The sequence below is a fragment of the Podarcis vaucheri genome, assembly GCF_965113315.1.
Source record: "Podarcis vaucheri genome assembly, chromosome: 17".
Taxonomy (NCBI): domain Eukaryota; kingdom Metazoa; phylum Chordata; class Lepidosauria; order Squamata; family Lacertidae; genus Podarcis; species Podarcis vaucheri.
The window spans coordinates 16,063,851-16,077,399 of record NC_138755.1 but is presented as its reverse complement, the minus strand read 5'-3'; the positions used below and the strand labels follow the sequence as shown (position 1 = coordinate 16,077,399).

General features: G+C 42.3%; 1 protein-coding gene across 2 annotated transcripts in view; it reads left to right on the top strand.

The window, feature by feature from the left end:
• Positions 1 to 13,549, top strand: part of ADAMTSL1 (ADAMTS like 1) — a 486,607-nt gene that overhangs the window by 65,233 nt on the left and 407,825 nt on the right. For both annotated transcript variants that reach the window (XM_082204524.1, XM_082204522.1), the window contains exon 2: positions 5,129 to 5,251. In XM_082204524.1, coding sequence (XP_082060650.1) covers positions 5,129 to 5,251 — 123 coding nt within the window. The remainder of the gene's footprint in view (positions 1 to 5,128; positions 5,252 to 13,549) is intronic.

The following is a 13,549-nucleotide window of genomic DNA, read 5'->3' as shown; positions in this document are numbered from 1 at the left end:
CTTTAAATCTCAGTTTATCTGTAACTTCCTTCTGCAGCCACACTGGTTTTTGTGGGTCCTTCCTACTCTTCTTTCTTGTTGGATTTGTCTGCATTTGTGCCTTCAAATATTTCACCATTAAGAAACCCCTATGCATCTTCGACTCCCTTCTCTTTGAGTATTTCTCACCATGGAATCTCATCCACTAGTTCCTTAAGCTTGAAACCAGCCTTCTTAAAGTCCAGAGGGTATCACCTACACTACCCTCAGCTTTCCCTTGCCTCTGTATCATGAAACCCAAGAGGACTTTCTCCCAAACTTCCCAGTACTTCCTCTTCGTTGATCAGTTCCTTCCTGTTGGTGAGGTCCAGGTCCCAAGATAGATGATCCCTTTGTTGTTTCTTCCACATTCCTGGAAATGAAATGTCAGTTAATTGTTAATTAACTGAGTTCCGTAGATTACATGAAGTCAGTTTAACAGTCCATCCTCCACCCAGCTATCTCGGACAAAGAGCCAGGATGTGACTCTTCCATTGGGTTTTAACAACACAGGGTGATAACAGAGCTCTGTACTCTGATGTTCATCCCACCATCTGGCAAATAAGGTATCTGGCCTTTTATGGATTCATTTAATCTATTTTTATTTAAATTTGAATCTTTGGTACGCTTCTGGTTCTTGCCATAGTGCACAGTGTATACGCAGAATTCCCTTTTGCTTTAATCTTGCTGGGTGGTTAATTTTCACGAGATCGCTTTTAGCTCTCGTATTTCGTGAAAGTAAATAGCATCTCCCTCTTTCTCTTTTACGCATGACTTTATAACTTCAATCATATTCTTCTCTTTGAAAGGGACTCCTTCAAAAGCATCTAAACATGGGCTTGATGTGACTGCTTACAACTTTTGTCTCTTTTCAGCACCCCTTATATTTCTCTCTCCTTCCCCACTCCCTTTTTATATGAAAATAAACCCACCCTTGCTTGAAGCAACACAGCAGTGCTAATCAGCAAGTGTTTTTGGCAGCGAGCAGCAATGCGGACACATCTGGAAGCCCGAACAGGAAGTCATTCCTTGTCCAAGCAATTTTGCAGAGCAAGAGGCCTGGGTTGCACTAACAGGGCATTTTTTGTGATGGTCCAGAAATGTTTGCTCTCTCAGTCAGTCGAGAGAAGTCAGGACCTTATCATAAGCAATTAGCACTCATTAAGTGTCATTTCACACTGAAACATTTTTAATTCCTCTCCTGCTGGGACTGCACTGTATCTTGAGCCAGTTAATCATAAACACAGATTCCTTGTGTTTAATTATAAGCATCGTGACTGCTGCCTATCCCTGGGCTCAATAAATTGAGCTCATGCTAATCTCTGGCTTCTGATAATTGAACCAAAAAAAATCAGAAACGGGATATAAAGCAGCCAGAGATTTTTGCCTCTTCTGAGGAGCTTCCGTGTTGAGGAGAACAGGAATAAAGACCTTGTGGACCTCCAGATGTTGTTGGACTACAACTCCCATGTGTCCAGCCGGCATATGCAGAGATGATGTGAGCTGTAGCCCAAAAACGTATCAAATTAGCCACCCTAATTTGCAGCAGCAAAAAAAGAAAAAAGAAAAATGGTTCAGGGCACAGGTGACACTTTTAAATTGAAAAATGGTCCACTTGACCTGTTCTCAAGAGAATAATTTCTGCCCCTTATTTCTTATTTTAGGGCCCTCGTATTTACGGGACCGCCTCTCCTGGTATGCCCCGCAGAGGACCTTAAGGTCCATGAATAATCATAGTTTAGCGGTCCCGGGCCCTAAGGAAGTCAGATTACCACCAGGGCCAGGGTCTTCTCAGTGATGGCTCCGACCTGGTGGAATGCTCTGTCCCAGGAGACTAAGGCCCTTCAGGATTTAACCTCCTTCTGCTGGGCCTGTAAGACAGAGCTATTCCGCCTGGCCTTTAATTTGAAATCAGCCTGATCTTTTATTTCCCTTCTCTCCCCTCCCTCCCCCCTTTTATGAAGACCACCCGCTCTGAGACCCCACAGCTAATTCTCCCCTGGCCTCCTCGCTGGCCCAAGGAGGACTAATTCAGCCAGCTAGCCCTGGTGAATATCTAATGCTTATTAGATGGATTTCCCCTAAATTGATTTCTGAACTTTGAATTTTATTGTTACTCATGTTTATATACTGTATTATATGCTGCTTCTATGTTGTATTACAATTAAGTGTTTTAAATTTGTTGTTAGCCACCCTGTGTCCGGTTTACTGAACCGGGAAGGGCAGGGTATAAATAATAATAATAATAATAATAATAATAATAATAATAATAATAATAATAATAATAATAATAGCTCTATCTTGAGTGGTGTACATCTGCATAGAGAGTAGCTGCACAAATAATACACTAAGCTGCAAACAGATTTGCATTTATTAAAAATATGTGAGTAACACTGAGCTTACAAGCATGTTCGCCTCTCATAATGAGTAGTTTTTCCCCTGGGTATGGCTCTTTGCTCTTTAGAACTCGCCACAGCTGCAAGCTTGTTGTGGCACTTTACCATTCCTTTTGAGATATTTTTTCAATTCCCACCTGATTCATGTTGTACTCAGTGTTGCTATGGCACACTGAGTCTTATGTAATACAGTTGGGTGTGTACCTCACTGTTAACCACATAATGCAAAGTCCATGCACCTGTTTTGTTTTTTTTAAAAAAATTCCCCATGCTCATAAAACCATATATGTCTTATACTACAGGAATAATATAATTTTTAACATTTAATTTTACAGCACAAGCGTTCAGTGCACTCAGAAGGGCTGAACACCTCCCTCTCCTTTTCACAGCCATGAACTCAAGGAATTCTCTCCAACATATTACAAAGTATAAAACTAAGGCTATTCTGTGCTGAGAGACCTCGAATTTTCCATCCACCCTTTTCGGTATTATTTTTTTCCTCAACCCCTCTCCTTTCCTCCTCAGTTGATTTCTCTCCAGCCATCTCAACGGAAGGCGCAGTAACTATGAAACACACCACTGCTCATTCTACATGTGAAAAGATCGCATCCTTATACCCTAAAATGCCATATAGCTGCCCGTGAGTGATGGACTGGTCCTGGTTTCATAGTTAAGACAAAGTCATGTGGTATATAGACAGATGGGTTAAACCCATAGCTTTCCTAATAAAGTGTAAGCTCTCTGAGCATTTCCAAGGTAGCTTTGCAGTCTACAAACCAACCAGGGAGGTATAAAAGCAGCAATAAGAAGTATGAGACAAAAAAACTTTCTTGGGCCAATTGCTGTAGCAGGAATATAAGTTGTCAAGCTACAAACTGCTGTTCTTTAAGTTCACCAGATGTGGGCTAACATTACTGTATACTATGCAGGCTGCTAGTAATACATAGTTTATTCCTCACATATCCATGCAACCCCAGGTGAGCTTATTGGTAGTAGAGGGAAGTAGCAGTAATGTCACAAGTTGTGACAGGTGGCTCCCAGCCACTCATTGTTAACTACCCACAGAGCCCCAACCCAGGCTGCCATCTAGATGTTGTTTGATTGCAACCCTCAATATCCCTGACCATTGGCCATGCTGGTTGGGGCTGATGGAAATGTCGCCCAAAGCATAGGTGAGGCTGATCTGGGACATAGCATTTAGATGGCTGGCATTTGCTAAGTTTGTATAAATACTAGCCATGGCTATACGGGTTATAGTTTTGCTCAGGCCTTGTTCCTTTGGGGGGTGGGGATGGGTCACTGGGAGTGGGTCCGCGATACCATTCATTTTAACTCTAGGTGTAGGCAAGTCATGCAATATCTTAATCCATTTTATGAAATCAAAATTTATTTCAAGCTACCTCTCTATACTGTATATAAATTGTGTCAAAAGGCTTTTCAGCATCTAATGGTAACATTAGAAATTGGTCTTTATTTTTGCTTAAGTCCACCACTAATCATCTTCTTCTTCTTCTTCTTCTTCTTCTTCTTCTTCTTCTTCTTCTTCTTCTTCTTCTAGATTTTCTTGGTTTACAAAAGTATGTGCAATGTCTCTCTCTCTCTCTCTCTCTCTCTCTCTCTCTCTCTCTCTCTCCAAGTAACATCTTTTTCATTTGTTGAGACATTAGGAAGAAAAGGGGGAAAGACGTGGAGGGGGAAAGGTGAGTGGGGGGTGGGTGGCGATGTTTCTATTATACTTAATATATATGGGGTTTTGTGTCAGTGTCACTTGTGCAGGTTCTCTGCTATTCACTTGTGTTCCTTTGGTGGTGAGAGAGGTTGGGGTTGGGGGTGTGGTTGTTTGTTTGTGATTGGCTGTGGTGATCTTTGTTTTCATGAAATCCACCACTAATCTCATATTAACTGCTGCTTGCCTCGTTTTTATAAAACCAGTCTGGTCATTCTCAATAACGGGCATTATCAATTGCTGGATTCTAATTGCTGAAGTCACTGTTAAATTCTTTGTATCAACATTAATCAGTGATATAGGCCGATAATTTGCACACTGAGTGTGATCTTTATCTGGTTTGAGTGCAACTGTAATATAAGCTTGATTGAATGTCATTCATAAATTACCTTTATCAAGTTTCTCTTTGTACAATTGGTGCTGATAGATCCAGTGCTTTTTTTTCTGGGGGGACGCAGGGGTACGCATACCCCTAAACATTTTATGAATCTTTGTACTTTTGTCCATTTACTGTATTTATTTCCCCCGATTTGAACTATAAAATGATGACTTTCTTGAGTCAAAATGATAGTACCCCTAAACATTTTTTAATATATGCTTTTGTGTGTCATCTAAATATGTTGTTTATTTTTTTAAAGGAAGGCTCTATACAATCTTAAACTACATATTTTGGTTTAGCATATAATTCCAAAGAGAACTTGAAAAATTGATCATTTGAGATTTTATAGACTTCAACTTTTCCCACCCTAATAATTGGGATCATTGCTTTTCCTTTCTTGTTATTTGGGGTTTATTACTCCTGTTGCACTATGCAATGTGTCCATGGTTGGCTGTATAAAAAAAGCTGATTAAATATTTCACTTTCTTATGCATCAGCATATTTCTACACTGTTTTTGCAGACAGTTCAGAAATTGTTCTTCCTTTCTATGATGTTGCCAGCAAAGATAAAGCATTATTTTTCTAAACGATAGTATTTTATGTTTCTAGGTTGGTGGCGACCAAAGCCAGGGAGCCATCTTTCTGCGCGAGTTTACCTTGATTCGGAGAGAGAGTCTTAATGAAGATTTCCTTTCAGATTTGCTGAATACGAACCACAGAATTGAAGATACGGTAGGACTGGCCTATCTTTTAAATAATATGGTGCATGTGAAAAATGGCATTTAGCATTTAGAGCGTTATTCTAAATGGCAGGAGAGAGGAACTCAGAGATATTAGGAAGAACAGGTGTAACAGGCACTAGAGCTGTGGTTGGAACTGTTGGTGGCAAACTCTCCTCCCGTAGCAGTGCTCTTCTGGCTCCTTCCTATCCCAGAACTCATAAGGCAGCAGTTCTCGACCTGTGGGTCCCCAGATGTTGTTGGACTACAACTCCCATCATCCCTGAGCTCTGGCCTTGCTAGCTAGGGGTGATGGGAGTTGTGGTTCAACAACATCTGGGGACCCACAGATTGAGAAAGGCTGTCATAAAGAAAGAGAAACTTGCACTGTAACAGGTATGAGGGAGAAGAGCATCAGTTGGTTGAGAAGTGGTCTACAGAGGTCAAGTATGCCAAAGTGGAGGGAGATCTATTGCAGCTCTGGCTGCTCTACCAGGCTGCTCTGAATTCAAGAGAGAAGATCTGAATGGTGAGCTGGAACCAGTAGCTCAGTCAGTATAGGCTGGGAGCAAACCAGAAGGAGTATCTCCCTCCCATAACCCTTCAGAGGTCTGGCTTTAAGTTGTGACTGTAAGACAAAACCAGTTCCGGAGCATAGCCTAGTGAAGTAACAAGACTGCATAGAAGCTGAAATTTACCTGCAACAATTGCTCTATAGCAGCCTTTCTCAACCTGTGGGTCCCCAGATGTTGTTGAACTACAACTCCCATCACCCCTAACTAGCAAGGCTAGAGCTCAGGGATGATGGGAGTTGTAGTCCAACAACATCTGGGGACCCACAGGTTGAGAACCACTGCTCTATAGCATGGGTAGGCAAACTAAGGCCCAAGTGCCTTCTCAATCCAGCCCGCAGATGGTCCAGGAATCAGCATGTTTTTAAATGAGTACAATGTGTTCTTTTATTTAAAATGCATCTCTGGGTTATTTCTGGGGCATAGGAATTCGTTCATTCCCCCCTCCCAAAAAAAAATAGTCCAGCCCCCCACAAGGTCTGAGGGACAGTGGACCAGCTCGCTGCTGAAAAGGTTTGCTGACCCTGCTCTATAGTGGAAGCCAGACTTCACCAACTTGCTGTCCTGTGCGTTTTGTTGCACTATAAATCCCAGTATCCCTGAACAATGACTATGCTGGCTGGGTCTGATAGGAGCTGGAGGACAACATCTGGAGGGCATAAGATAAGGCTAGTGAACTATCTTTGAATAGTAGTTATTTTGATGGGACTTGCGTGAGCCTAGTTTTCTCTAGATTTTGCCTGCTTTGTGGTAATACACTGAATTTATTTCAATGTTTCTGGTGTTGAAATCCTATCCCCGAAATTAAACAGAGGCATATATTTTTTAGTTAGCATTTGTTCCTCTTTCCTCCTGTCTTTGCCTAAGTTATGCAAACCATAACCATTCAAACTCCTCCTGCTATTTCAGTCTATCTTTTCATTTGTGGACAACAGTCCAAGCGATGGAGGTTATTGTGTATCATTTTGTGTTCGTTAAGATTGTGATGCTTTTAGCATATGCACTTTTACAAGGTTCTGTGTTGTATTTGGAGAAGACTCTCTGATTGTATGTAGTTGTTTCTTCTTGGTTATATAAATTTATTTTTTAAAAAGCAGATACAAAGATAATGCTTTGTGCTGCAATTCAGCTGCACTTGTGATTGTGGAGTGGATATCGCTGGTGAGAACACGGTTGACTGGAACATTAGAGAGATGAGGATTGTGGAGATAAATCTTGCTTAGGTCAAAGAACATACTTAACAAAGAGGATGGATGCATTAAGAGGATGGATGCAATAAACAGTCCCCTGGTAATCCATCTGCTTTTCGGCAAACCATCTCTAGGATTCTCACAATCCCACCCAAAGAGTTCACACATCAGGCAAAATCAACACTTTGTTTTTGCCATGTATAAATCTGTTGGTGAGACTCATAGTAGAATCAAGCAATGCTTTACTGCCAAGACAAAAAGATTCTTTGTGAAGATGATGCGATTAACCCTCACTGTGATTAATGATGTGTGCCTTGAATCTCTGTGCATCAAATGCGATGCTCCATAGACCAGCAGGCAACCTTTTGTTAGTTTTTGTGTCTGTTTTGCTGGCTTGGCCTGTGGTTGTATTGAAATACGTTGGTCTTGTGCCGGACTACAAGTATTTGTACACAGTTAACAAGCGATAGTACCATGTTAATTATACAGAAAGTTCCAACCAGAAACTATTTCTTCTCAGTAAGTTTATTTTATCGCTCAAAAAAACCAGAAACGAAACTCTGCTGTAAAGCCCTGATAGCTATGCTACATCTTAAATTTTCATTGAGAAATTATATTTTTTTTGGGTTGACAGATGCCAGAAAATCAAATCAGTTGAATGTGAATGAACAGAATACGAACAGAATATTTTAAAACTCTGTGGTCCAAAGGAAAGCAGAGCAATATGTTTGGCACCAGCTCAGCTGCAGGAGTTGAAGAAAAGAGGTGTTCAAGGTGCTATCCAACCATCTTAGGGACCCTGCTCTGCATTTGTGTAGAGTTTACTCCTTCTCCTGAGGAAATCCCACAAGGCAGTGGAGGTTTAGGATCAGAGTTTTCATTCTCCTATATGGGCTAAATTACCAGGCTGATGAGTTCCATCTGCCCCTCAATTCCCTTTACAGCACATGCAGAAACTGCCTTCTTGACCATTGGACCCACTATTGATCTCATCCGATCAATCCACTGGAGCCTGTTTCCACATGCAGGGCAAGTCCATAACTCACATATTTTAGCTGGCCAGCCAAAGCCTTTCACAGGGTGTAGCTGCTGTCGCGTGTTGGCAGCTTCTAGGAGCCACAGATGAGTGCTGAGTGCAGGGTCGGGACCAAAGGTGGCCCCTCCAGGTACTACCCCTCCTCTACCACCCAATACACCACAATAGTGGTGTAAAAGTAAAGGTAGAGGGACCCCTGACCATGAGGTCCAGTCGTGGTCGACTCTGGGGTTGCGGCGCTCATCTTGCTTTATTGGCTGAGGGAGCCGGCGTACAGCTTCCAGGTCATGTGGCCAGCAGGACTAAGCCGCTTCTGGTGAACCAGAGCAGCGCATGGAAACGCCGTTTACCTCCCCGCCAGAGCGGTACCTATTTATCTACTTACACTTTGACTTGCTTTCGAACTGCTCGGTTGGCAGGAGCAGGGACCGAGCAACAGGAACTCACCCCGTCGCGGGGATTCAAACCGCCAACCTTCTGAGCGGCAAACCTAGGCTCTGTGGTTTAACCCACAGCGCCACCCGCATGTAGAACTATCTAAATAAATAGAGGTTGCTGATTCTATGACTCAAGGGTATCTCCTGGTTCACACTTCTCCCCTTTGTTATTGAAGACTGGCATAAAAATCTCTGGGAACTTTATCAGCTCAGAACACAGAAGTTGGAGAGATCATGTCTGAATGATTTATCACTTTAAGTGGAGAACTAGAATTTCAGGCAGATGCCTGGCCTAGATCCCTAATGGTTTTCATGGTCAGGAGGTTTTTGATATGGGAAAATATTTCCTCCTAGAATACTCTTCCCTACATCCTGAATCTGATACTTTATTGGAAGGTTTAGCACTGTGTATTCAGATTACCTCTTATATCACAGGTTCCCAGTGTGTGGCCCATGTTCGCCTCTAGACAGTTCCATCCTTATTTCAGACATCATGATATATCAGTAAATCACAGTGTTTAGCTGGTGATATATTGCGATGCTGAAAACCATATCAGTGGCCCAGCCCTGTCAATGGGCTATCGGTGGTTTGTGGGCTTTATTCAGATCGCCTGCAGCCTGACTTTAGCATCTAGCACAGCTCAATAAATTGGTGAACAACAGACAGAAAAATGGTCTGCCTAGATACTCTGCAGTTATCTATTTGTCTGGGGTGGTGGTGGTGGAATTTGGGAACCATGGTCTGAGATTATAGCACAGTAGCATAAGGCTAAAAGGCCAGACTTTATGGCTTCATGACAAGAGTATTGTTACATTGTTATCTGCAGGATAATCAGATAATTAAAACAAACTTTTATTTAAAGTAACAATGCCTCAATTAGAAATTAAAGATTTATTCGAAATAATAAAAAAGCTAGCTGTGATTTTCTCCCAGAAAAACTTAATAGTTGTTGCTAGATATCAGTCTAATGCAGCGGTTCTCAACCTGTAGGTCCCCAGATGTTGTTGGACTACAACTCCCATCATCCCTGAGCCTTGCTAGCTAGGGGTGATGGGAGTTGTAATTCAACATCTGGGGACCCACAGGTTGGGGAAGGCTGGTCTAATGTGTATTCATCACCATCAATGACAACCGAAGCAGTATTTGGGCGGCCTGAGAATCAAGTCCCCAAATTCTGTTGTTCTGGAGTCTTAAGGATGGATCTGTGAGTTACGATCCTGTAGCCCCATAGGCCCCCATTATGCAAACACTGCACAAACATGAAACAAAAATAGCAGTACAGCGCTTCCAGCTTTAACCTAAGAAATGTGATGTTTCTGCCGGCCAGGGGAAGAATTCTGCCCCTGCCCCCAAATCTTTATCATATTCCATCTTTTGCTAAACTCATAACTAAAAATGAACTAGAGAATGCAGTCCAGCAATGGATTCCATGTTTTCTCCAGGGTATCCCTATTTACCGTCACATACCCTCAGTTTTGAACATTCACTAGAAATATAGAATTAGAAAATAAATTTAAAAAGCAACGGTTATATGTAAAATAACAATGTATAGACTCTTAAGGATTTAATGTTTCCTTAGTGGTTTTCAAAATGGACTTTTAGGAATATTACATGCTTTTTTAATTGGTTCGTTTACTTCTTAAACTTATGATTGGACATCAGGTGGTTAGATGTTAGCAGAAACATATTTAACCCTTTGCTGATAGGTTGGGTCAAGCACAAGGGCGGTGCAATGGAAAACGAATGTTGCAGTGAAGGCATGATGTTTTCATCTTCTTGCAAGTGGTGTGATGCTTAATCAAATCTGCCAAATATTTTATTTGTATGCCCTTCTTGACCCAAACACTGGATTCGTAAAAGCAGTTTCTCTCTCAGTGTAGGGTTAAAGATCTTGTTTGTACTAACAGAAGAAGTAATCAATGCATTTATTTATTTACAAAATGTTATGTATAATAAACATATACTGTTCTTGTTTTGACACCATTGATAATGACCGAAACAGCAGTGATCAGGCACTTGTCCATTTGGTATTTTCGTCTTAGTTTTGGAATTCTGTGTGTAATATATGTGTGTCTAATATATAATAAACTAAGTATTTTGAATAGCGTGTATAAACGAATTGCATTAGTTTTACAAATGTTTAGTATACATTTTCCCCTGCCCTTGTTCCTTTTGGTGTATACAGATGACCACATGCCACTAGTACTGTTTATTAGGATCATTTATTTATAAAATATTTATATACTGCCATATCATAAAACATCAGGTGGTCGTAAAACAGCAAAACATAAAACACTATTAAAAACAGTTTGGCTTACCTATCACATCATGGTTATTTTCTCCATGCATGGATAGAATAACCACTGTAATTTGAGCTGGAAATTGCAGGAGTGTGGATGCAACGATGGCTTTGTTCCAGATTTGTTTCCCAATAGGAGTCACCTCCTGTATTTGTATCTTTTTAAAAAAACAAGCTTAGCTCTTTTTAGCTGCACTGCACTGAAATACAATATTTACATTTCTCTAAGTGGTCCCACAGTTCAAAGAAGAATTCCTGCTGCTGTTGCTGGAGCCTCAAGTGCTCATTATAAACAAATCTCTGAACTGAGGAAAGCAACAGTTGTTTGCAGGTAAAAAGACAAGGTCTGTTACTTGGTCTTGAAGGAGGAAGAGTATATATTTTGCAACAAAAGAAGGGCCAGGGAACCTGGGAAAGAGTTCCAAGGTAAGTGCTACATCAGCAACCACCTGGCTTAGACTGAGCCTCCATTGGAGATGGAGACTCCTCTTCCTGGCTCTCAAAAAGACCCTGGTCTGGGCAGGATGTCACATGGATTCCTTCTTCCAAGTATTATTATGTAAACAATAGCCTTGAGGAGGTAGCTGTTAGCAGCTTGGGTGAATCAGATTGGAATAATCACAGCTTCTGGAGTTTGAAGGGCTTATTCATGCAGGAACTTCTTACAGGATTGGTGGAGATAGGAGAGAAATAGCGCACACATCGTTTGGAGAAAACAGCAAACAAAAAAATGGCTCAGCGTTTAGGCATGGAGTTAACTTAGAGAACTACAAACACAAGCAGGCTAGATTGCTGTACAAACAGTGGCTTCTGTTTAAAACAGAAGTGGTTTGAAACAGCACATGCATTGACTAGGACATTCAGAGAAGAAAATGTATTTGCTTTCCTCCAACAGTAGCTAGGTAGTCTACTGGCAACCCTGATGTTCCTGCTTGACTTGTCATAACCTCATTCCCTCTGGTCCGTAAGCCCTTGGGTAATTTGAGTGAATCTGGTATCCATTTTGGAGTTTTCAGTGCTGCAGCTGGAATGGTGGGGAATGGTGCATTTCTGCAAGGATGGTGTGTTTCTTGGGTTTGGTGGCTGTGCTGTTTGTTGGCAGGTCCTGCTTCTGTTTCTTTGAGGAAATCTCACATTCGGGAGTCTGAGCATGGCTGGACTAAGGGAGCTTTACAGTTTTAGTTTACTATCGATAATGAAACATGGGGTAGAATTCTAGCACACATATTTGCACAGTATCAAACAGGTTCCCACTCAGTAGGTCAATGAAAAGGTACATAGTCAGTAGCAATTAAGACCACATTTATGTTACCATTGTTATTTATCTGTATAAGCATGGACTTGCATATATATATGGACTTGCAGAGCCAAACTTCTAGGAAAACATCCTAGATATTTTATTTGGGGAGAGGGGTAGTCTAAAATGAAAATAGTAGGAAGTAACCAAAGAAGAATGGTATACAGCTAAGTTACCTATCTGTGGGACCTAGGGCAGTATCTGGGCAAAAATGAAGCAGCCCATTATTTTGTCAGTTACTGCTTACAAGTTCTATGATGAGAAAAGCCACCTAAAGTGTATAGGAGAAAGCAAGGAAAGGTGAATGGGAACTGGAGAGGAAGTTCATTATGTGTTCTCCATATTTGTCTAAGTTAGTATTCTGGCAAAGAGAACCAGGTTGTAGCTACATGTCTGTAAAGTTGGGGTCTGCTCAAGGTAAGGAAGCTCATTGAGAAAACAAGATGAAAAGGATTAGGTCCAAGTGTCGTTGATAGTACCTGTCAGGGGATGGTTAGCTGCTTGTGCTTAAAATTGTGCCCCTTCAGAGTTTGTGCGACCCCACAAACCTCTGTGTGTGACAGAGCTCCTCAGACATGTCTGCTCTAGTCACTAGTAGAGTCTGACAGTGGCTGTCTGCGGAAGCGCTTCCAGCAAAGAAGTTCCTTAACGGAAACGCGTCTCCTGGACTCACGACGTGGCAGCTTCCGGCGAAGCATGGGTCTCCCTGCAGTTGCTTCTGACACCTCCCCGCTATTTTCGCTCGAAGTGTCTCTCACCCCTTTCTCTCCCCTGCTGCTTCCTGCCTGGGCTGCTGCGTCTCTCTCAGCATTACTGAGATCCTCCTCCAGAGACCCCGCGCTCCCCCTGCTGGTCCCTGCTTTGGCTGTTGACTCTCTCCCAGTCTCTGGGAGCCTTACCACTTCCCTTTCCTCCGATGTCAGTTCCCTGACATCCACCTCCCCTCCAGGGCCCCCCTCTCCCCCGCCCCTACTTTCTCCTCTGGGCGGTGAGGAGCTGAAACCCCTAAAAGAATCCTCTTCATCTTCAGACGTCTCGAACAATTCCCTCCATCGGTCTCCGTTCCGACTCGCTGAATCCTCCTCCACCTCGGAATCAGCGAACCCCTCCAACTCTTCTTCGTCGTCGGTGGTGGCGAAGTATTCCCTCCGGAACCTTGCCACTGGCTGGGGTTTTCTAGGGAATCTCTGATGAAAAGTTTCAATCAAAACCTCGTCATCTACATCCTCTGCCCTGACCCAGGTGTTTTCCGACTCCGGCTCCCCTTCCCACATTACCAAATACTCTACTTGCTCTCCCCTCCACCTGGAATCGAGAATCTCCGCTACATGGTAGCTGTGTTCTTTTTCCTCCATAGCTGGTCCCCTATTGACCCTCCCCTCTCTGTCCCCTATATACGGTGACAGCAATGATCTGTGGAACACTGGGTGCAACTTCATGTGGTTCAGTAACCGGAGTCTGAAAGCCACTGGGTTGACC